The sequence below is a fragment of the Chenopodium quinoa genome, unplaced genomic scaffold (assembly GCF_001683475.1).
Source record: "Chenopodium quinoa cultivar QQ74 unplaced genomic scaffold, ASM168347v1, whole genome shotgun sequence".
NCBI classification, from domain to species: Eukaryota; Viridiplantae; Streptophyta; class Magnoliopsida; order Caryophyllales; family Amaranthaceae; genus Chenopodium; species Chenopodium quinoa.
Genome location: NW_018743252.1, coordinates 5,991,855 through 6,013,740, shown reverse-complemented (window position 1 = coordinate 6,013,740; position 21,886 = coordinate 5,991,855). Strand labels below are relative to the sequence as shown.

General features: G+C 37.4%; 1 protein-coding gene across 2 annotated transcripts; it reads right to left on the bottom strand.

Annotated features, from left to right (window-relative positions):
• Nucleotides 1–1,141: 1,141 nt before the first annotated feature.
• On the bottom strand, nt 1,142–7,316 carry LOC110735100 (ureide permease 2-like). 2 transcript variants are annotated; one of them, XM_021915248.1, is made up of 9 exons: nt 6,954–7,316; nt 6,333–6,433; nt 5,818–6,102; nt 3,966–4,104; nt 3,666–3,840; nt 3,519–3,562; nt 3,341–3,444; nt 2,495–2,869; nt 1,142–2,059 (listed from the first exon to the last, which is right to left on the bottom strand). In XM_021915248.1, exons 3-9 carry the CDS (start codon nt 6,052–6,054, stop codon nt 1,817–1,819), a joined length of 1,317 nt encoding a protein of 438 aa, XP_021770940.1. In that variant the 5' UTR covers nt 6,055–6,102; nt 6,333–6,433; nt 6,954–7,316; the 3' UTR covers nt 1,142–1,816. The 2 variants fall into 2 exon arrangements, with proteins under 2 accessions (XP_021770940.1, XP_021770939.1); XM_021915247.1 differs by lacking the exon at nt 6,333–6,433 and having other exon boundaries at nt 6,954–7,313.
• Between the last annotated feature and the right edge of the window lie 14,570 nt (nt 7,317–21,886).

Below are 21,886 nucleotides of genomic sequence, written 5' to 3'. Positions count from 1 at the left end.
ATTTGCAAATGTGATATGAACTTGACTGATAGCAGTGTAAATACTTCAGACTGCGAATTTGTTGCTGTATAATGAATCAAGAGCTGGAAGCTAACTAACATTTTTTACTTTCTGACATTCCATCATTTTTTACTCTCTGCCATTCCATCATATGATTCATATCTTTGTGAACTGATGTTCATAGCTTTTTTTGAATATTGGCGAGTATCTCCCAAGATTAAACATTCCAAATTGTGATAGACTTCAAGTCTTCAGAGCTGCTTGTTGCTCTAGTCATTCTCAACGCCATTTCAGAATTCATGTGCCCCAAACTTGAAAGGAGTGTTGCTTGAATCATTTTGATGTTGTCAAAGTGCATATTTTTTTTTTTTTTTTTTTTTTTTTTTTTTTTTTTTTTGTGGAAAAAAGACTAGTGTAGCTTATCAAAGGAGCACCTTCCATTCAAAAGCAGCACAAACATCAAGAAGAATAACAAGTATTTGTCTATAAAATACAATGATTGCCTCTTCAACTATAAGTCGGACATAAGCTAAAGGGACAAGATAAGGACATTGGTCGGTCTTGATTTACTTATAGGACAATTATCTATGTTAGAATGTCGTGTCGTGTTGAAGTATCAGAGGATCCAACACCGGACGCTCGACTTATAGCAAGGTGTCGGAGTAACATAGATAATTACTTTACGGGGCTTTTGGTATAAGAAAATTACTTTACAGGGCTTTTGGTATAGAATAAGGTTAGGAATTCATTACATGGATCTATAAGCTACGTGGACAAGGACACTACGGGGCATTTGGTACGCGATGGAGATGAGGAAAAAAAGGGGATTATCATGGTGAAGTCATTAATTTGTAAGGACAAGGTCATTATTCCAACCTAGTTACTATCATTGGAACCACAGGTTGGAAGGGAAGTTTCTCAATTTACAATTCAATTGAGAAAACAACACTTTTAACTGCATTATTCTACCAAGTATTTATTAGGCAGGGGTTAGTTTCTTTTATGATTGAACAAGCAATTACTAATGTGACACGTCGCATCATTTGATGCCATGTACCATTCCAATAATTCGACTCTTTTAAAGGGCATTAACAGTTAGAATTTAGAAATGCTAGCATCAATTATTCCAGTAGAAAATGTGTTCTAAAATCTTAAATGTGGCTTTTAATGATAGTTGACATATTATAATATGCATACTGTTCTTTATAAGCCTTGTTACAATAAGTTCTCATGATGCCCTATATGCTCGAACAACACCACAAGCTACGGCACAGTAGGATTCAGCATCCCTCTCAGCAACCGTAGCATTCTTCCAAAAGACAGAACCAGAAGGCTAGCTGATCTGACTCAACAGATACCATTTAAAGAAACAATTATAACGAGCACCCCACGTTTAGGCTTTTTTTAAGGTAAGATGGGGGTTGGGGTGGGAGTGTGGCAGGATGGGCAATTGGGCATTACCAACCTTTTGAACCATAGTCCATAATTCTTACCAATGAATGATGCACTCAACTTCCAGATTTTAGAATCAGGCTTTCAAACCTAAAAGCCTCTGCCACCAAATTACAGATTCAAGCATCCATATTGTCTAGCTCACTCTTATTTTTAATCAGACAATCGATCAGTTGATTATTACTTAAAAACCCCATTGCCTCCATCATTCCTAGACATGCATAATGTGCTCTTGAATAAATAATTACAAGTAGAATCTGACCTACACTTGACACACTCAGAGTGCAACCCCCTTATTTGTAAATGCTTACACAACTACCAAGCAGCAGTTGGAACCAAGAGGAACAGCTAGACCGGTAGCCATCTAGAAGTCAAAAGTGCCATGGTTGTATTTTTCCACCGGTTGTCTATTTTGGTGTTGTATACGATTGATCTTTGCACCTTCTCCAGCTGTTGTTTTTCGTTGACCAGCTGAGGCAAGAAGCAATCCCACAGCCACGCTGAACATGACAAGCATGCTCACAAGTAGCAAATAAGTCCTTTTGGATGACCTCCTGTACTCGCCAAAGAAGAGTATGCCCCAGAAGGTGCTCACTAATGGAAGTGCCTGAAATAAAAAGTATAAAGTCAGGCAGAAGGTTGTAGAGATCCATAAGCATTATTACAGGAGTACTTGTGATTTTGATATTTGCAAGTCCCTGACATTGTTGATCATTATTTCACATTTTTGCCTTCAACATAGATTTTTTGTTTTATAATTCTTGTGATTCTGCAATACACAATTCAATGGAATTCAGATAAAATATGCAACTATCAAAACAGGCTAAAAGTTAATCAAGTGTACAAAAACTCTCCAGACAGAGTACAAAGGCTCTACAAATGCATAGCTAATTCAACATGTAGCCAGTTCTAAATTCTTTATACATACTGTTTCAAAATATTATATTGATTTTATAGGAGCAAGTTAACATAAGTAATGAAAAGACCCATAAGATTCAATATAATATATCCTCTTCAAGATAGAAAATTTGTAACTACTAACCTGAACTGCATCGGCAGCTGCATAGCCAGCAGCCTGGCCCCCAATGAACTGAAGACCATTCCCAAAGCCACACAACAACCCAGCCGCTACAGCCCATCCTCTCCCATTTCCATCTCTAAGGTATTGCTTAATAGATGATTTAGGCAAGTTTAAGAGAGGATAGTACAAGAAGATGACATTTAAAAAGACCGCCATCACAACAAAGGCCAGTGAGAAGTAAAAGAATGCAGTATAGATGACCAAATGAGGAACCCCCCCCTTCAAAAAGTGCCATTGATCATTTGTTGCGAGGTTGAATGCTGGTGAGAAGAGAGCAAAACATATGCCAGCAAAAAGTGTTATGCTCATGCCGACCAATTTGCTTTCGCCAACCACCTATCGATTGAGAAGTTTAGACTTTAGATATCATTAGTGCAAATTTTTGATAAACTACCTCCATCTTGTTTTCACTTATGATTGTCGTAGTTCTTATTTATGTCTGCCCCCGAAAGATTGTCATGTCTAGTTACTTTAACGCGGTCGCACATAGGTGGACACCCATATTCTTCACTAATCGATAACTGCAACTAACCGGCAATTTGGTCAGTAGCACTCATAACAAATAAACTTCACTTTTGATGATAAATCTTTTTATTCAAATCGCACATGTACAATTATATGTTTCTCCAAACAATGATCATTTAAACTACGACAATCATAAAGGGGTTGGGGAAGTAATTGAAGAAAGTTAATTTTATAGCGAATTCAAAATTTTCCATTATGATCGAAAATTCAAATTAATGAGTTCGCTTTGCCATTCATTACTGGTTTGACTAGTAAATCAAAATTAATGGCAAAGCTGCTAACCTTAATAGCTCTTTGGTTTTCAACAGCGATAATAAAATCAGCTGTTCCAGCCTTTTTAGCTTGCTCTGCACAGACATTTTCAACATCCACGTTCTCCATGATATCTATACATTTTTGTACCACAAATTAGGATAGATCACAAAGGCTAATGTAGTCGCAGGATTTTTTATTTACTTACCTTTTGCAGACGGTGCTGCTTCATCAGCTAAACTCTCGGGCACTCTGCAAAGGGTTAATTGAACCAAAATTGAGGACAAAATTATATGATGGAAGGACATAAAGAAAAGCTTCTGCTCACAGCATTTCAGAAACTTAAGTAGCATACTTTTCCGAATCTTTTAGGTTATCATGGAAGCTTCGAAGCTTAGCCACATTATCAGCAGCATTAGAGGAGTGTACAGAAGACCCAAGCAACACAGCTGTGAGAAAGCATGCTACCCCAGGGAACAGAAGGCTTGCTTTGTTTATTTTGTCGTCCAAGAAGTAATTCAATGTTGTGCCTGGTGTAATTGAAATTCTTAGTTTCCAGCTATGAAACAACCATTTAGTATAACTCTTACCATTGCAAACCTAATGTTTATATACACAAAAATTAGGGGTCGAAATAGGAAAGAGAATTATTTACCAATTACAACAGCAATGCTAGATGTGACCACTTGAGCGACTGACAGCCCAACAAATGCCCAGGCATATTGTATTGAAACATTACCAAAGCTTAAGAACAATCCACCAAGCATAGCCATCAGAACACATGGCCATGTATCCTACATTTAGTAAGAAAATTTAACGAAAGGATTAGATATTGTGTTGTCTTTAAGTTGATTCACCCAGCAAGTTCAGGTCTTTCAAGACTTACGGTGTGTTTGGATTGAAGGAAATGGAGGGAAATGAAGGGAAGGGAAATGGAGAGATGTAATATCTTTCATTTGGATAACAAATGAGGAAGGAAGGGAATCGAAGAGGAGAGAAATGGAGGGATTAAATTGTGGGAAATTAATCCCTCCAACAATGAAGAGATTTGGAAGGAAAACTCACCATTCTTCTTTCCCCTCCCTTTCCCTCCCCTCCTCTTCTCCTCCCTCCCCTTCTTTTTCTTCCTCATTCTTTATCTAAACACACTGTTAAGGTCATCTAGAAAATGTTTACACCTAAACACTAATACTCCATGACAAGTATCATGCTACGAGTAGCAATATAATTAGTTGAATTTCAACCATTTTCCCTCTATATTAATGGAAAATAGTATTATAAATATATCATTCGAAACATTATTGCTAAAAAAACAAGAAATGGGCAATAACTAAATAAGAGAAGTGTCCACACGTTGCGACAAATATAGAGAGAGACAAATTATAAGTTTCATATATGGGGTTGTGTCAAAATGAAGGGAATTTGCTAGAAAAATTCACAATATATTGACAAGTTCAGAAGTTGCTCATTTCCTGTTACTTGGTGAGAAAGGACAGACATTAATCAAAAACTCCAATTGCAACATTTTCGGCCTGCCTCTTCATTTTTTGCGGCATTTAGCCAATTAACATTCTCAATAGCCAAAGTAACACATTAATACAATACTGGTAATGCTACTACTCTCTCCGTTTCATTTTTAAGTGTCTTAGTTTGACTTTTGCATTATTTACATACACCTCTTCGACTAATATTTGCCCTTAAAGATTATACAAGTCAAGTAGGTACTAGTTAGAATCATCTCGATGTATAGTTTTCAAATACTCCCTCCGTTTTTAAATAATTGCTCCACTTTCCATTTCGGGCCGTTTTTAAAAACTTACTCCATTTCCTTATTTGGAAAACTTTTACAATATTTAATTCATTTCTCTCAACTAGTGGACCCAACATAAATAAGATTTTATTAATTTCATATTTTCTCTGCTCTAATTCCCTCAACTACTTTTGGTTTTTACAATTTTTTATCCTTCCACCAACCCCTCTACCTCCATATTTTATTACTTTCTCCGATTTCTTCTAAAACTCCGCAAATGGAGAAATGGAGCAAGTATTTAAACATAGAGGGAGTATTATTATATTTTTTGATAATTTATAATTGTTGATAATTAAAGATGTTATTAGTCAATGTTCCACATTAACATATATGCCGGTCAAACTGAGATATTTGTAAAATAGGCTACTATTTACTAAAAATTGCCAAGGTTCCAAAGCCAAACAGACCGAGGTTTTGGCAAACCAACTACAGCTTATGTTCCATTTTATACATAATCTGATAGTCATGATTCATTTATGAAGAGAAAAGTAATGACTTTAACTTCACACAAAATGTCCTATACAAAACTTCATTCTAATACATCTTTACTACTCAGTAGTAATAATCCTTAATCACAAAATTACCACTTTTGCCAGAATTCCACAAATAAGCAATTCACACAACACAATAAAATTCTCCTGTGTAACCGGAAACCCGAACACGTAACAACGTAATCTTATAAAGAAAAGGCGAATACCTGAGTAAGCTGGGTAAGGAAATTGGGCATACTTGGTGTACTACCACCAATCTGGCCAAATGTGAGAGCAATAGCAACAGCTGCCAGAAAGTTTGTAATGGAGTAATCAAGATAAGTATGCTGAGGAAGCCTTCCCCTCCTTTCTAAAAGCGTTAAAATTGCTGGCCATGTTCCCAAAAATAGAAGGGACACCAACATACACACTATTGCAGCTGCTTTGCTCTCTACCAAAAACATGTTTTTTATTTTTTATTTTATCTCAACTAATTCTCCTGATAAATCTTCCTGTTAAATCATTACACAAAAACATTATAGTTAGCAAATTTGAATTAAATCATGATTAATAATTTATATAGTTTTAAAAAAAAAAAAAAAAAAAATATCTGATAATCTGATCAAAGAAATAAAGTCAAGATCAACAAAAAAAAATTACATGTATGACAAATATTAGATCAAATCATACATGAATTTACCACCACTTTACAAGAAGAAAAAAAAATAAAATTAAATCTTACTTAATTAATGAGAATTTTATCTGAAATCAAGGAACATGTTAAACATAGCCCTAAAAGATCAATGTGATGCGTATGAAATTGACAGTGACAAACGAATCCCACTGTAAAAGGAAAAAAAAAAAAAAAAAAAATTTAAAAATCTTACTAAATCAAGGAGAATTGTATCAAAAATCAATTTAAGTGAAGTGTTAAACATAGTCCTAAAGGATCAATATTATGCGGAATGAAATTGACAATGACACACGAATGAATAATTCACAAGTTGTTGAACGATTTGTAACCTCTATAGTTAACTAATTGAAAAAATCAAATAACTGACAATAAAACCATACATTAAAAAAAAAATAATAAATAAATAAAAAATTCCGCATAATATTGATAAACCCATTAAAAAATTCAGACAAACACATTAAAACCCAATTATTTCAGGTGTCTCATTATAATATCATCATACCCAATCAAAATTCAATAACGTAAATTTTGATAAACCCATAAAAATCAAACAAACACATACAAACCCAATGATTTCAGATAATAATATCATCATAACCCAATAATAATCAAATCACAAAACACAAAACAAATCAAAAAATAAACAATAAAAAACCATTAAAATTTTACCTGAATTATACTCTAAGAAATTATGGTTCAAGATTCATGAATAACAAGAACACGGCACAAAAACAGCAAGCACATCCCTTGATAACACTGAACCGAAAAACCCAGTGGAAGAGAGATAGAATTTGTACAAACAGAGAAAAAACGGTAAGATTTGGCTGAATGTGTAGTAACACCCATAAAAATCACATCACATAAATACTAATGATACACTATAGTTTAAGGAATGTAATAATATTCATGTATATAAAGAAGATTATAGAGTCAAAGTAGTGGATGGCATAGCATAATATCGATCGTTGAATATGTTTCGCCGAAACTTTTGGACCGTTTAAAGTTTACAGTCAAGTGAGATGGAACACATAATATTTGTTGCAATCATGATTATTTCTTTATTTGATTGATTACATGTGCGTGTAGAATTGTTTGGTGTGACACATGTAAGCTAAACATAGCTTCCGTTTCTTTCTTTACTAACTTGTATGAAATTGAATGATTTATTTTTAGTAGATGGGGTGTACTCTATAATAATTGAGCCCATTGTTATGATTTCAGAGGTGACATTTTTTTTTTTTTTTTTTTTTTTAATAAAAAAGTTTGAATCATTGCATAGATAAATGGTGGTGTAAGATTCAATTTGAACCATAGATTGTGAGTTGAAGAATGTGATGGAATTATCTTTTGTCCAATAAAGGTGGGAAATTGTAATATTCACCTCATTGTTTTGTTGTGTTTTCTAAAATAGTTAATTAGACCCTTCGCGTGCTGTGTATGGACTTTTTCATGTGGACATTTTTGTTATTTATATTTTAAGAAGAATTCATGTGATCAGGAAAGAAATAGAGAGAAGTGACAATCAAATAATATAATGTCCTAATATTTCTAATTTGTACGTAATAAAATATTGTTTTTGAGACCAAGCAAAAAAGAGCCTTATATTGATAATTTGTCCATCAAAACATACGAATAAAACCACTCTAGGGCTATGGTTCTCCCAAATTTGTTCACAACCAAAAGGTGTTAACTAAGCTAAGTTGTGGGCAACAACATTCCCACTCCGCTTAACGTGGCTCCAATTTACAGAAATAAAAGAGGAACTAGAAAATAAAATATTATTCAATATAGCATCTAAATCAGAAAAGTAAACGACTCCCTTGCATAGACGATTTATGAGGATCTCATTGTCAGACTCTAAGATTATGTTTGACAGCTCGTAATGTGTGGCAAGCTTAACAACAAGTGCAGCAGCCTTCCCCTCTGCGATAGTCGGAGGCCAGTATGCTCTATTGCGGCGAGTAGGAGCAAAGAGTACTTCACCTTCACAGTTGCTAACAACCACTCCTAACCCAATCCACCCATCTTTACTTAAGGAGGCATCACAATTGATTTTAATAGTCCCGGCTGGAGGAGCCTTCCAAGTCTTCGAACTTCTGCAAGTGCCTTTCTTAATCCCCCCCATTAATCTTCTTCGTATATGCCAAACAATCAGCACCAATTCGAAAGACTCGCTCTGTTATCATGGGGTGATAAACTTCTTTACCATTGAAGATCATATCGTTCCTCCTACTCTAGATATTCCACAAAATAAACGCACCTCTGCACTTCTTCTTTGTGTCCAATTTAGACTAGGAAACAATTAAGTCTAAAAAAGACATACCTGAAGGCCATATGGACATCTCAGCACAATCACAATCCAACCAAAGGTCACGCACAGACGGGCAATCGAACAATGCGTGTCTCACTGTTTCAGCGCTACCAACACACCAAGGGCAGTCTGTGTTGTTGGTCATATGTCTGTAATGAAGGTAAGCCCGATTAGGGAGGATACCAGTGCACACTCTCCAAAGGAAGTGACGAACCTTCGGAGTGATATCCAAATTCTAATTTCCACCCAAGCTTTGTGAAAATTCTCAAGGTTGCAAGATTTCCCGAGCATATATGCCATCTTCATTGAGTAGTTGCCATCCATTGAGAAAGCCCACGAGATGATATCTGGACTACCTATAGAGCTTAATAGCAAGGCAAGGATACTACGCACATCACACTCATTGAATAAATTCTGAAATCCGCTGGACATCCCATTCCCTTGAACCATGATCAATTAAATCACTCACCATCGAGACATTATCAGAGTTCATGGAAGTGATAAATCTGCTCTCTCCGTTATCAACCCAAGGATCATTCCAAATGTTCACTGAAAACCCATTTATGATGCGCCACAATAACCCCTCCTTAATTAAGCTTTTCGAAGACCACACACTTCACCATAAATAGCTAACCCCCACTCCAAGTCTTGCGTCCAGAAAGCTCTTCCCTTTGTAGTATTTTTCTCTAAACACCTTGTTTAATAGAGAGTTCAGGTTGCTAGTAAGCCTCCAAGCTTGACGGCCGAGGAGGGAATCATTAAACACCTTCAAGTCTCTTGAGCCCATACCCCTCAAACATTTTGGAGTACAAAGATCCTTCTAACTTTTCCAGTGAGCCCTTCGCTTTGCCTTATCCTAACCCCACCAGAATCGGGCCATCATGGCATGAATATCATCAATCACCCCTGCTGGAATTTCATATAACCCCAAAATGTAAGTCGAAATGGCCTGAATTACTAATTTGAGAAGTACTTCTTTCCCGGCTCTTGACAAAAATATTTCTTTCCACCCTGATAATTTCTTCCAAATTCTGTCTTTGAGGGCCGAAAAAAATCAACTTCTTAGATCTCCTGATAATGATTGGCACCCCAAGATAATTCTCATGCTTATTAACTCGTCACATAGAAAGGATTCCCAACAACTCTTCTTGAACTGTGTCATTAACTCCTCTACTGAAAGAAACCTCCGATTTTTCATAGATAATTTTCTGACCAGAAGCTTGCTCGTATATGTTGAGAATTTAAACAATCTTCGAACACTCCCTTCGATTGGCTCTTGCAAAGAGAAGACTATCATCCACAAAAGAGAAGATGGGAAATAACTTGACCTCCACGGCTAACCTTAGCCCCATGAATAGAGCCATCAAACAAAGCTTTCCGTAGTAGTCCTGACATTTGCAACTAGAATAAACATATACGGGGATAAAGGGTCCCCTTGTCGAAGACCTCTAGAAGGCACCACCGAGCCATACACATTGCCATTGATGATGAATGAATATTTGACTGAGGTCACACAATCCATAACAATTTCAACCCATCTCGCTGCAAATCCCATCTTCAGAAGTAATTTTTCAAGAGAATTTCATTCTACTCTGTCGTAAGCTTACTCATATCTAGCTTCATAGAGATCGTACCTTTTTTGCTCTTACTTCTCGATTTCATGGTATGGAACGATTCGAGGGCGATAAGAGCATTATCAGTGATAAGACGACTCAGAATGAAAGCACTCTAGTTCTCCGAAACAATGTCATGGAGAATTGATTTAAGTCTCATTACAATTGCTTTTGAAGCTATCTTGTAAGGAACATTACATAGAGGAATATGCTTATATTCAGACATCGTAGTGGGGGACTTGGCTTTCAGGATAAGAACAATGTTAGTAAAATTATCATGGCTAATAGACTCATTACCCTGCAAAACATTACTAACATATCTAGAAACATCATCACCAACAATATGCCAAAATTTTTGAAAAAAATATTGCATGCATACTGTTAATTGGGTCCTGGAGACTTACAAGAATGCATCTGATTGAGAGCCGCAAAAATTTCCTCCTTCGAGAAAGGGTGCAAGAGCTCAGCATTAATCTCTGGAGTGATGAGCTGCTCTGTAGACTCATGAACCTTGTCACAAGCTTCGACCGAAGGAGTACCCGTTGTGAATAAATTTTGGTAGAAGCTCTGAAGAACCTTCTCCAAATCTGCTTCTTCCTCACGCCAAGTACCATCCGAGTCAAAGAGCCCCAAATTCATTTCTCTTTCTTCTCTATGAGGCTTTGTGATGGAAATATTTAGTGTTTCGATCACCATCCTTAATTTTCCGAGGCTCTGGACCGCAAATACCAATAGGCTTCTTGCTTCTCAAGATCATCAAGTTTCTTTTCAAGCTTGGTACACCTTGAAAGAAAGTAATCCAACACTGCCTCCCCCTGCGCCTCTTTTAATGCTTTTTTTAACTTGTCAATTTGCATCTCAAGGCCTTGGAATTTTCTCTTACTCCAGGTTTGAAGTTCACCAGCCACACTCTTTAGTTGATTCTCCACACACCCCCGAACCATGCCATGCGCTACGAACAATCTCACCACATTCCTCCTCCAGCAGCCACCATGTCTCAAATCGAAATCTCTTTTTTTTCTTTTTCTTCTTCTTTCTATGGGCACCAAACTTGAGAAATATTGGAGAGTGATCATATTTCATACGAGCCATGTTTTCAACAATCGGATCGAGAAGAAGGTTTAACCATGGGCCATTAGCAACAAATCGATCAAGCCTCTCCTTGATAAGGGTCGTGATGGACAACCCTTTTTCCTAAGTAAACCACTGCCCCACAAAATTAAGGTCCTACAAATATCACAGTCTCGGAGCGTATTACGAAATTCACGAATACATAGGCAACCTCACGTTGGGGTGCGGCCGTAATAATAATACATTCACTCATATTCTCATTCATTCATAATCATATCAAGGGATCTCCAATGCTCATCCCTATCCATTTAGAGCTAGACTTGGGGGCTTGATCCCTACTTCATTAGCTTACCCAGCCCAAGATTCACCATCATTTGGCTCTTCTTAAAATATTTTTTCCACACCTCTAGCCTTTGCAGCCTAACTTTAGTGTCACTTTCACACACATCACAATTACATAGCCAAATAATCCTGCCCTTAGGAATCCTTTGTCATGAAATCTTGGTACGACTTTGAGGCACACCTTGTCATCTTAGAATCACTCATTATCATAATCATCATCGCATCACAAAGTATGAAGTACTTAGCCTTCGCGTCTATGTTACCCAAATACTTTCATCATCGAATCATGAATTGAGATAGTTTAGGATGTTACAATCCTTGCACCATGAGATGCAACATTAACGCATACACTTGATTAAGCAAACTCAACATGCACCATCGCTTGATTCATTCCTTTCCTTTTGAGGAAGTTAAAAAAACTTCATTTTTCACCAACACTTTACCTCTTTTCCTTTTCACGTCTTTCTTTTTGGGAAAAAGTCGATACCCTCCACAAAAATGACGGAAAATCTTTGCTTTTCTGCATTTTCGTGTTGCACAAGCACAATCACAACACAAACACCACATTGAGTTGAGTTTATACACACGAGTCATGCACATTGAGTCACACAATGAGTTGAGTACACTAAGCCTTGAGTCAACCTTAAGCCAACCAACCAGAATGAGTCAAGTAACACCAAGCCTTAGGTCAACCTCAAGAAAACTATAAATATGAGCAAATTCCTATAGTTCAAAATATAGATACAGGTACACCAAGTCCCTGGCGGACGAGTAATCTTTACAAAAGATTTAAGGCAATTTGATTAAGTACAAATGAGCAAAAGGCGCGAGCAACAGCAACAAAGCTGAACAATTAGAATGAATTTAAAAAACTCTATCCTCGATTCCAGCGCAGCACGACGGAAACAATCGCAGCGCGATACACCCTGACGCGGCGCGACAGCACCATGGCGCGATGAAACCTGACATGGCACGTCGGACATGAATTCCTGCAAATCGATTTGCTAGACAACAATTATCTACTTAAACCTCTTGATGAGCAATCCATTCTTTCCAAAGGAGATGATTATGCATTTGAGCCTCTTGATGAGAATTTGAGCCTTTTTAGCATCGTGATGAGCGATAAATAATTTGATTTGATTAGTAGTCAGCCCGATTTTTTAATTGATGATCGGCCTAATTGTGATCACCTTATTGATTTATTGAGTACGCCTAAGCATTGGCTAAGCACGTTCAAGTCCCCCTGAGCATTGGTTGGGCACATTTTAATACACCTAAGCATTGGTTGAGTCAGCCTAAGCATTGGTTGAGCACATTTCGATACACCTAAGCATTGGTTGGGCACATTTCGATACACCAAAGCATTGGTGGAGTACATTGATTGAGTAGTAATCATAAATAATTCCTAAGATGGAAGATTTTTACAAAAATAATTTAAAGCTCGGTAAAACCTTAAGAGATGGGGTTTTTATGGCAAATTTTCCAAAACCGGAGAGGATGCCACTTCTAGGAGTGAAGGCAAGAAGATTTGAAGACGGCGACGCACTACGGTCTTTGACAACATTCCTAGATAATTTGGAGGTTATCCCCCTTGATTTGTAGATCGCGAAGCACTGCGATCTCCGATGACTTTCCCTAATAATTTGGAGGTTGTCCCCTTGATTTGAAGATGGCGAACCACTGTAATCTTTGACAGCACTCCCTGATAATTTGGAGGTTTGTAACACTTGAGAAGATGGTGAAGCACAACGATCATCGATAGCACTCCCTAATAATTTGGAGTTTGATTCAGCAAATTGATGTCACACTGAGACGTGTACCCGACGGTGCAAGATATGCGTTTCTAACTCCTTTATTTGTAGAACTAACGTTTTCAGCAGGTATCGGCGTTAAAAAGGATGATTTAGGATCGCAGAACATTATGAATCATTCTCCATCCCTATTGAAATAATTTGACTTTTGTTTTCAAACTTTCATTTCTCCAAACTCAGTCAAAGTGGAGGATTCTATAGACACCTGATTGTGTCTCCCCAAAAACCAAACCTAGTGATGAGTACCTTTCACGTCTTTAATTATCGAGTTAGGTGAAGAGTTATAGAGTCTCGTGAATTTCCCTTTAGGCTTGACTTTTTCTAACCTTTCCTTAAATGTTTGAATCAAAATCATTTATTTCGTGTCTTTAAATCCAAATCATTCATTTCGTGTCCTTAAAATCATTTATTTCGTATCCAAAACTTAAAAACGTCCAAAACAAGTTATTGTTGTCCATAATATCGGTCCAATAATTGTGTAGTTGGATGGGGTTTGAAAAGGGCTTTCCAACGATATATTATAAGCCCAAATCCGAATCATAACGAAGAAGTTATGGCCAAAATACTACACTGAGCCCGAACCAAGCTTTACCTGCGACCCATTGACCATGTGGAGGGTCCATTAACCTTAACCTCATTCCTAAACTAATTAGAATTTATTAAAAGTTTCTAGAATCCCGTAGAAGGTTGTTTTCGATCCTAAATCCTTTAGGATTTGTTAATAGCTTCTAGAATCCTCGCTCTAGAAGGTTTTAATTTATCCTGTTTTCAAAAAGAAAAAGGTTTAAGAGTTTTACATCGGAAAAAACATCTATTTTTCAATGATCGTAATCCCGGTCAAAATAGAATACGTACGGATATCCGGTTAACCCAATCTGATTGGGAATAAAATTCCATATAGATTCAGTCTTTCAAAAACCATCGCTGAGCGACAGCACCATCGCACCGCGATAAGGCTATCGCGTCGCGGCAAGGCTGTCGCCCCGCAACAAAACCTATTTACTTTGATTTGAATTTTGACTCTTTTCTGATCCTTCGAACCTCTCTTTTCCCTATAAATAGAGGTCGTTTCACTCCATTTTCAGTCACCAACAATCATCATCTAATCCTCTCTCTAAGCTAAAAGCTTCTATCTCTCTTCTTTGTTGACTTCTTGCCTTAGCCTAAACACATCCCAACATGTCCTCACACATCTTTTGATACTTTTCCCCAAACAAACACCTTACCTCCTTCATGAGCTTTGAATACTCCTAGGCAATCTCGAAGTTGCCTTCGACTTCGACTTGAAAGGTTGATAGTTATGAGGGTTTGGTCCCAAATCTATATTTCATTTCTTTTTTAATTTATTTATTTGATCTAATCTTTCTTGAAGTTACTGACGCGTGTATTGTTTTGATAGAAAGAGATACGAGGTATCAAAGTAAGAAATTCAATTACTTAATCGTTCTTTTGATATAGGAATCATGCTTAGAGTCTTATATTAATTCCTAGTATCATGTTAGGATGTTGTTTTTGATTCTTAGTATCACGTTAGGATGTTGATATTGATTCCTAGTATCATGTTAGGATGCTTAATTAATATTTCTAATATCATGTTTCTAGTATTACGTTTAGGCTAACGCTTTGATTATGATTATTAGTGACATGCTAGGGTTTGTTATTAATCCGTTTAGTATCATGCCTAGGATCTTGTTATTAATCATGTTTTGATGATGATTTGTTGTGTCAATAATTATTATATATTACTTTATTATTCGTGATATTAGTGTTATTGGTTGATCACGCCCCTTCTTGCAGGTTTAAAGAGATTTTGTACTTGAGATCACGCCTAATAAGATAATTAATAATTTGATTTTAGGGATAATATGATTTTAATTCAAATGATCGCTAATAATAGATTTATGTAAGCATTAATAGTCAACCAACGTAGATTAAATATGCTTAGGATTATCTGATGGATGTATGTTGACCGGAAAGCGCACATGAATATCATAAGAATTGAGTAGAGGATAATTTAAGGCGGGTTCAATCTCTTTTAGGTTGGATTCGTACCATCATCCGCGAATATTCAGTCATGATTTCGGACCACTATGGAGTTAGCGATCTCCGTGATCGTGAATGGGGTGTAACCTTGACACCCGTGAACGGTTCACAATATCCTAAAAACTTGTTGGCGACTTTTTTATCTCTAGCTTCCTTCCCTTTGGACGCCACCATGCTTAAAAACATGATCACAGTGAGGCTCAAGGTTATATTTGAAAAATTCCCTACACATACATATATTGTTTAAGAAGTCTCTCATTGATTGGTATTTGCTTCCTCTACCATTATCCAACTCAAGAGCTATTTGTGTTTTTTTTTAATTTCTTGATTTTGAATGGTTTCCCTTGACTTAGGTTGTTAGAGTTATGGGTTAAGCTCTTTTGGAAACCCTTACGAGACCTCACTCATCCTCATAGACGACTTTGGGGTTTTAAGGGCTTGTTGTAGCTAAAAATAACCGTGATTCATACGTTAGTGAGTCTTAGTGTATATTCTCATCTCTCCTTTTTTTTTTCTTATTTGAATAATGTCATCATTTTCCCTTGGGTTTGATTTTGTTTGGTTCGAGGACGAGCAAAAGTTAGCTTGGGGGAATTTGATGAGTGTCATTTATGGCACTCATATAGTAGTCTTTTAGGTTATTTTTGCCTTATTATCGCAGCTTTATTTCCTATTAATGCTTGATTTAGTCCTTTTGTTCCTTAGTATCTCTACTTCTTGCTTGTTTCATGTTTTTTTCCCCATTTCTATAGATTTTCTTATGGTTCTCTTTTATTTGGTTTTTCCTCCTCTATCATTCTTTCCTTGGTGTATTATGTAGGTACTTAAGGAGTTGGCTTTGGAATGGAATCAAGAGAAGCAATAAGGAAGAAGAAAGGCACCACGGTGTGCCTCCGGAGAGGGTGCACAACATTTGGACTCGCCGCGGGCGCTCCAGCCATAGAAGCACTTTGGCGAAAAATGAGGCAGAATAGGTGTGCGCCCTGACCGCGCCTTAGCCGTGGGCGAACAACATTTGGACTCACCGCGGGAGCTCCAGCCATAGAAGCACTTTGGCAAAAAATGAGGCAGAATAGGTGCGCGCCCTGATCGCGCCTTAGCCGTGGGCGCGCTGACTTTGGAGAGAATGCGCAAGTTTAGAGAGGGTGCGGACCTCTGATTCATCTTGGAGGCAGGGCAACTAGCGCGCCCTCACTGCGGGCACAACCTTAACCACCGCAGGCGCGGCCCCAGACACCGTGGGCGCGACACTTACCCAGATAGGGCACGATGTTTGTTAGATGCTCTGTGCCTTTATTTCCACGGGCGCGTAGAGTTCTGGAGAGGGCGCACACAACTGTACATTGTTCTTTCCTTATAAATACTCTTGTAAATCCTTTTTGGAGAACAACTTAGAATACTTCATTAGCTTAATCTAGAGAGAGATTTTAGAGAGAGAAACTAGAGAGAAAAGTTGTAGATTTGAACATTTAATCTTCAATTCAATCTAATCCAAGTTTAATTTCCTTTTGATCTTCAAGTTTGTAAGATTTTCTTTCTTCTTGCTTTCAATCATTGCATTTAATTCTTGTTGTTGATGAAATTTGCATTTGATTTTTCTTGTCTGAACTTGATTAGCTTAATTGATTAGATTTTTTTTATTAAATTTGCAATTTTGATAATGATAATGATTAGTTTTGTTTTGTTTCTTAAATTCATGATGATTAGTGAGTAGATTTGTTAGCTAGGGTGTTGGGGAAGCATGTATGATTGACAAATTGTTGCTAATTTAGGGATTTTGATCAATATATTGTTTTGATTTAATTGATTGATGGATTTGTGCATGTGTTTAGTTTGATAGGATTGATCAACCTAGATTTCTAAACTTGATTGCATTGATGATCGTGATGACATGACCACTTGATTTGAGTTTGTCAACTTTCAACTTGTTTGAATTGTGATTCTACTAGATTGTCATCCATAGTGGAATTCTAGCTTGACAATTAGTCTAGATAGCCTTTTGAACTCTTTGAATGCAAATACCATTAGTCCTTGCAACACTCATTGGTTCAATTGACCCCCAATTTGGCACCTCTATCATGATTATATGTGGAACCTAATCCCTAGCATCTTTGTGATTGATTCTTTCTCTATTACTTGTTTTGCTTGATTAGTTTAGTTCACAACAACCTCACACACTTGCTTCGAGGTAGCTTGACAAAAGACTATAGTGATAGACCCCCATTCCTCGTGGTTCGACTTAGACTTGCCGCTATACTAGGAGTAGGTTTGGTTATAAATTTAGTTGACATAGTAGAGCTAGTTCAACGACGTAGTTTCAACCCTTGTCACTAAGGCATCAGTGAATTGGTTCTGTTCTCTTGGTAAATATGTGTAATCTATTTTGTCGAGTTGATCGGTGAGAGTTTCTAAGTCAGTTTGATATGGAGCTAGACTTTCATTCCTCACCTTCCATCTCTTGGAAATCTGGTTGATGATAAAAATGTTCAAAGCTTTTTGACACCAAGTTTCAATGCTGTTTCGAGGCCCACTACACACGCTTCATACTCTGCAGCATTGTTAGTCACATCAAAGTCAAGTTTTATCGAAATCGGGATATGTTCTTCACTAAGTGACACAAGTAGTACTCCTACGCCACATCCTTTTTGATTTGATGCGTCGTTGAAGTATAATATCAAATTGTCATTCTTAGTGACATGTGCTCTTCATCCGGTAACTCATTTTCTTGTATTGGTGTTGAGTCTTCAAGTTAAAAGTCAGCCAAGAAGTCAGAAACGGTGGATCCACTAATGGATTTTTAGGGCACAAATTTCAGATCGAATAGGGCTAATGTGACTATCCACCTTGAAATCCTTCCGTTAATTGTGGATTTAATACTTAAGGGGATCCTGATGAGAGGTGAATAGCTAGGTCGTTGGACTAACTACCCTCTACCAAACAATATTTATATACCTAAACCTACACCAAACAAGTCTAGTGATAAGTAAAGGGTCGATCCGCAGAGACGGCGAATTATTGTATACACTACCGCTACTAAGCTAGGTCAAAGGATATAGGGAAAGAGAGACTAAATCTAAAGATAGTAGACTAAAAACTAAGGAAAGGAACTAAGAAACTAAATCACTAGGGAAGAGGAATCAAGGCAATCAATGTGACAAGCACAAGCATAGCAATGAACACGGACATTCTCAATAACTTGAAAGGGGCGAAGCTCAATCATCTAGGTCTCTCCCGAGCACGCTACACAATCAAGCACCCAATCCCGACCAAGGGCTCGTGATCAACTCAAAGGGTTCACTTCTACCTAATTCGCTCTTTCCAAAGCAACTAAATGGGTAGCAATTAGATCATGCATTCAACTGGCCAAAGCAAAAGCAAGCATTACACACCTCAATGAGCACATCCAAATCACTAAGAATTAATCCGCACACACCACTATACTAGCACTAATCAATCGCAAGCAAACAATCATCAATAATCTAATTGGTCAAGTCGATAATATGGAGAATTGCCTAACAACCTAGGTCACTCCCGCACACACTAGGCCATTAAACTCTCAACCCCGCCTATGAGCTCGTGGTCAACTAAACAATGAAATTCTTCTATTAAGCTAGCTCACTCCCGCACAACTAGCACAATAGCGATTAAATCATGACATCAATGGGCTAGAAAGACATCAAGCATTAAGACCTTCATTTTTAGTTCAATACATCAACAATTCCAATTAAACCATCAAGTAAGTGTTCATCTTGCTCATCAATCACTAATCATCCCTAACCCTAGTTAACAATCTACTCTAACATAATTAAACTAACAAAATCAAAGACATTAACACAAACTAAACTAACAAGAACAACAAACATTAACCAACAAAGAGGAACAAGAGAGAGACTAAGAATAAAACCCAACAAGAAGAACAAATTACCAAAACTACTATACTAATCAAGCAAATAACTAAACAAAGCAAGAATTAAAGAAAACAATAAATGAGATAGAGTTTAAAATGCTCATTAGATTTATAAAGAGTAATCCAAAACAATGCACTTTGCATCTTCATCTTCTTCAATCCTCCATTAAAGCTCTTCACTTTCTCTCTCTAAAATACCCTAAATTACTCTTAATCTACATTACAAAGTATAAAAACAAAGATTAAAACTAAATCTAAGCCTAATTGATGTGAAGATTGATGGAGAGATGTTAGGGTTTAACCCCTCAAAGAGGAGAGAGAAAACCCCAAAGAAACCCCCAATAAAAACTTGGCCAAAAAGAGGAGAGGAAGAAGCGTTTAACAGACCCGTAGCTGCTCGTGCGCGCCCGCGATAGAGGCCTGCACGCCCGTGCACTTGGATTGGCCTGGCAGAGACATTCATTTTCTAGGAGGCTTCTGGGGGAGTGCGACCTACCGTTGGAAAGCTCTTCAAGTCTAGTTTTCAATTCAACTTGAATCACCTCAATCCAATTTGTAGATCAAAAGTTATTGCCAAAACAGTGAGAAAAGGTCGGTCTGCGCGTGCACTGCGCCTGCGCGAGCCATCTACAGAATCTTTAACACTTCATACACCATTTGTGCGCCCTCTACAAGCTCTCTCACTCCTATCTACAGAAAGCTATAGCCTTTGTCATCGAATTGCTTGTGCACTCTTTCTCGAGGATCGTGTCGGGCCTCCCGAATGGGCTCCTGAACCTTCCGAGGTTTCCTATTTTCCCGATGTCCACCTCTTTGGCCTATAAAACGCAAGGAATAACATTAAAATAGCACAAATTAGAAAATAAGAGGGGAATACGAAGGGATTAGCATAATGATCGGAAAAACGGGGAAAACCGATCGAAATAGGCTTACACAAGCGACAAGCGTAGGGAAATGACATGGAATTGAGGCCTAAATAGTGGCATAAATGCCACTTATCAGATCCATTCGAGATGCACGTGTACCGTGTGGGTGACCATGTAATGTCTCAGCTTCTTTGTGGCCCACATGAGTGTGAGGCACAATTTTTCGAGTGGTGTACAATGAACCTCATATTGAAGCATCTTTTTGCTTAAGTAGTAGATGATGTTTTCTTTACCTCCTACTTCTTGTGGGAGCATAGCCCCCATTGTTTCTTTGGTGACTGTTAAGTAGAGGCAAAAGGGTACGTTCGGTGTTGCTGGTGCTATTACAAGAGGATTTTCAAGATAGGATTTGATTCTATCAAAGGCTTCCTGACCCTCATCGTCCCATACTACCGGTACATTTTTCTTGAACTTCTTGAATATTGGTTCACATACTGTGCTGAGCTTTTATATGAATCAGCTTTTGTATTACAACCGACCAATGAATCTTTGAATTTGTTTCTCGGTCTTAGGCGGTGGCATGGACATGATAGCCTTGGTTTTTGTGGGGTCTATTTCGATCCCTCTAGAGATAATTATATAGCTTACAATTTTTCAAGAGGTAACCCTGAATGCACACTTCGCTGCATTTAGCCTCATATTGTATTTGCAGAGCCTTTTATAGAATATTCGCAAGGCTGTTTGGTGACTTGGCTGATCTTTGGACTTAACAATCATATCTTCCACGTATATTTCGACTTCTTTATGCATCATATCATGTAGCAGGGCAGTTGCTGCTCTTTGGTATGTGGCACCCGCGTTTTTCAACCCTTATGGCATTACCGTGTAGCAGTAAGTGCCCCATACCATTGTGAAGGTAGTTTTTTCCATTTCTTCTCCGGCCATGAGAATCTGATTGTAACCTACGTACCCATCTATAAACGAGAGAAGTGCATGATTTGTTGTATTGTCTACCAGAATGTCGATGTGAGGTAGAAGGAAATCGTCTTTTGGGCTTGCCTGGTTGAGATCCCTGTAGTTAACACACATTCTTACTTTACCATCTGTCTTAGGAAATGGTACCACGTTGCGACCCATTCTGGATACTTGGAGACCCTGATAAAACTTACAGTTAATTGTTTCATGATTTCTTCTTTTATATTAAGCGCTACGTCGGGTTTCATTCGACGTAGCTTTTTTTTACAGGTTTTATTTCCGGAATTAGAGGTATAGTATGTTGAGCAATATCTTTAATAATGCTAGGCATATCCTCATACGACCAAGCAAAAACAACGACAAATTCAGCGAGTAGATTAATTAACTCCGCTCGTTCATCTAGATATAGAGTCAAATCAATTTTAACTTCTTTCTTAATGGTGGTGTCATTTGAAAGGTTAACAGTTTCTGTCTTCGATTATTGTTGTTTTGTTCACAAGTGCTTCCATTGCTTTAATTATTTCTTTGTTATTCTCATTATTAGCAAAGCAATACTCGTCATCAGGGGTAAGGGAGTAACACCATTCATAAGCGAAAGAAGTCATATTATTAAACACTTGAAGCATTACATCAAAAAGAGAGTGGTTTGTAGGGACCTTGTTA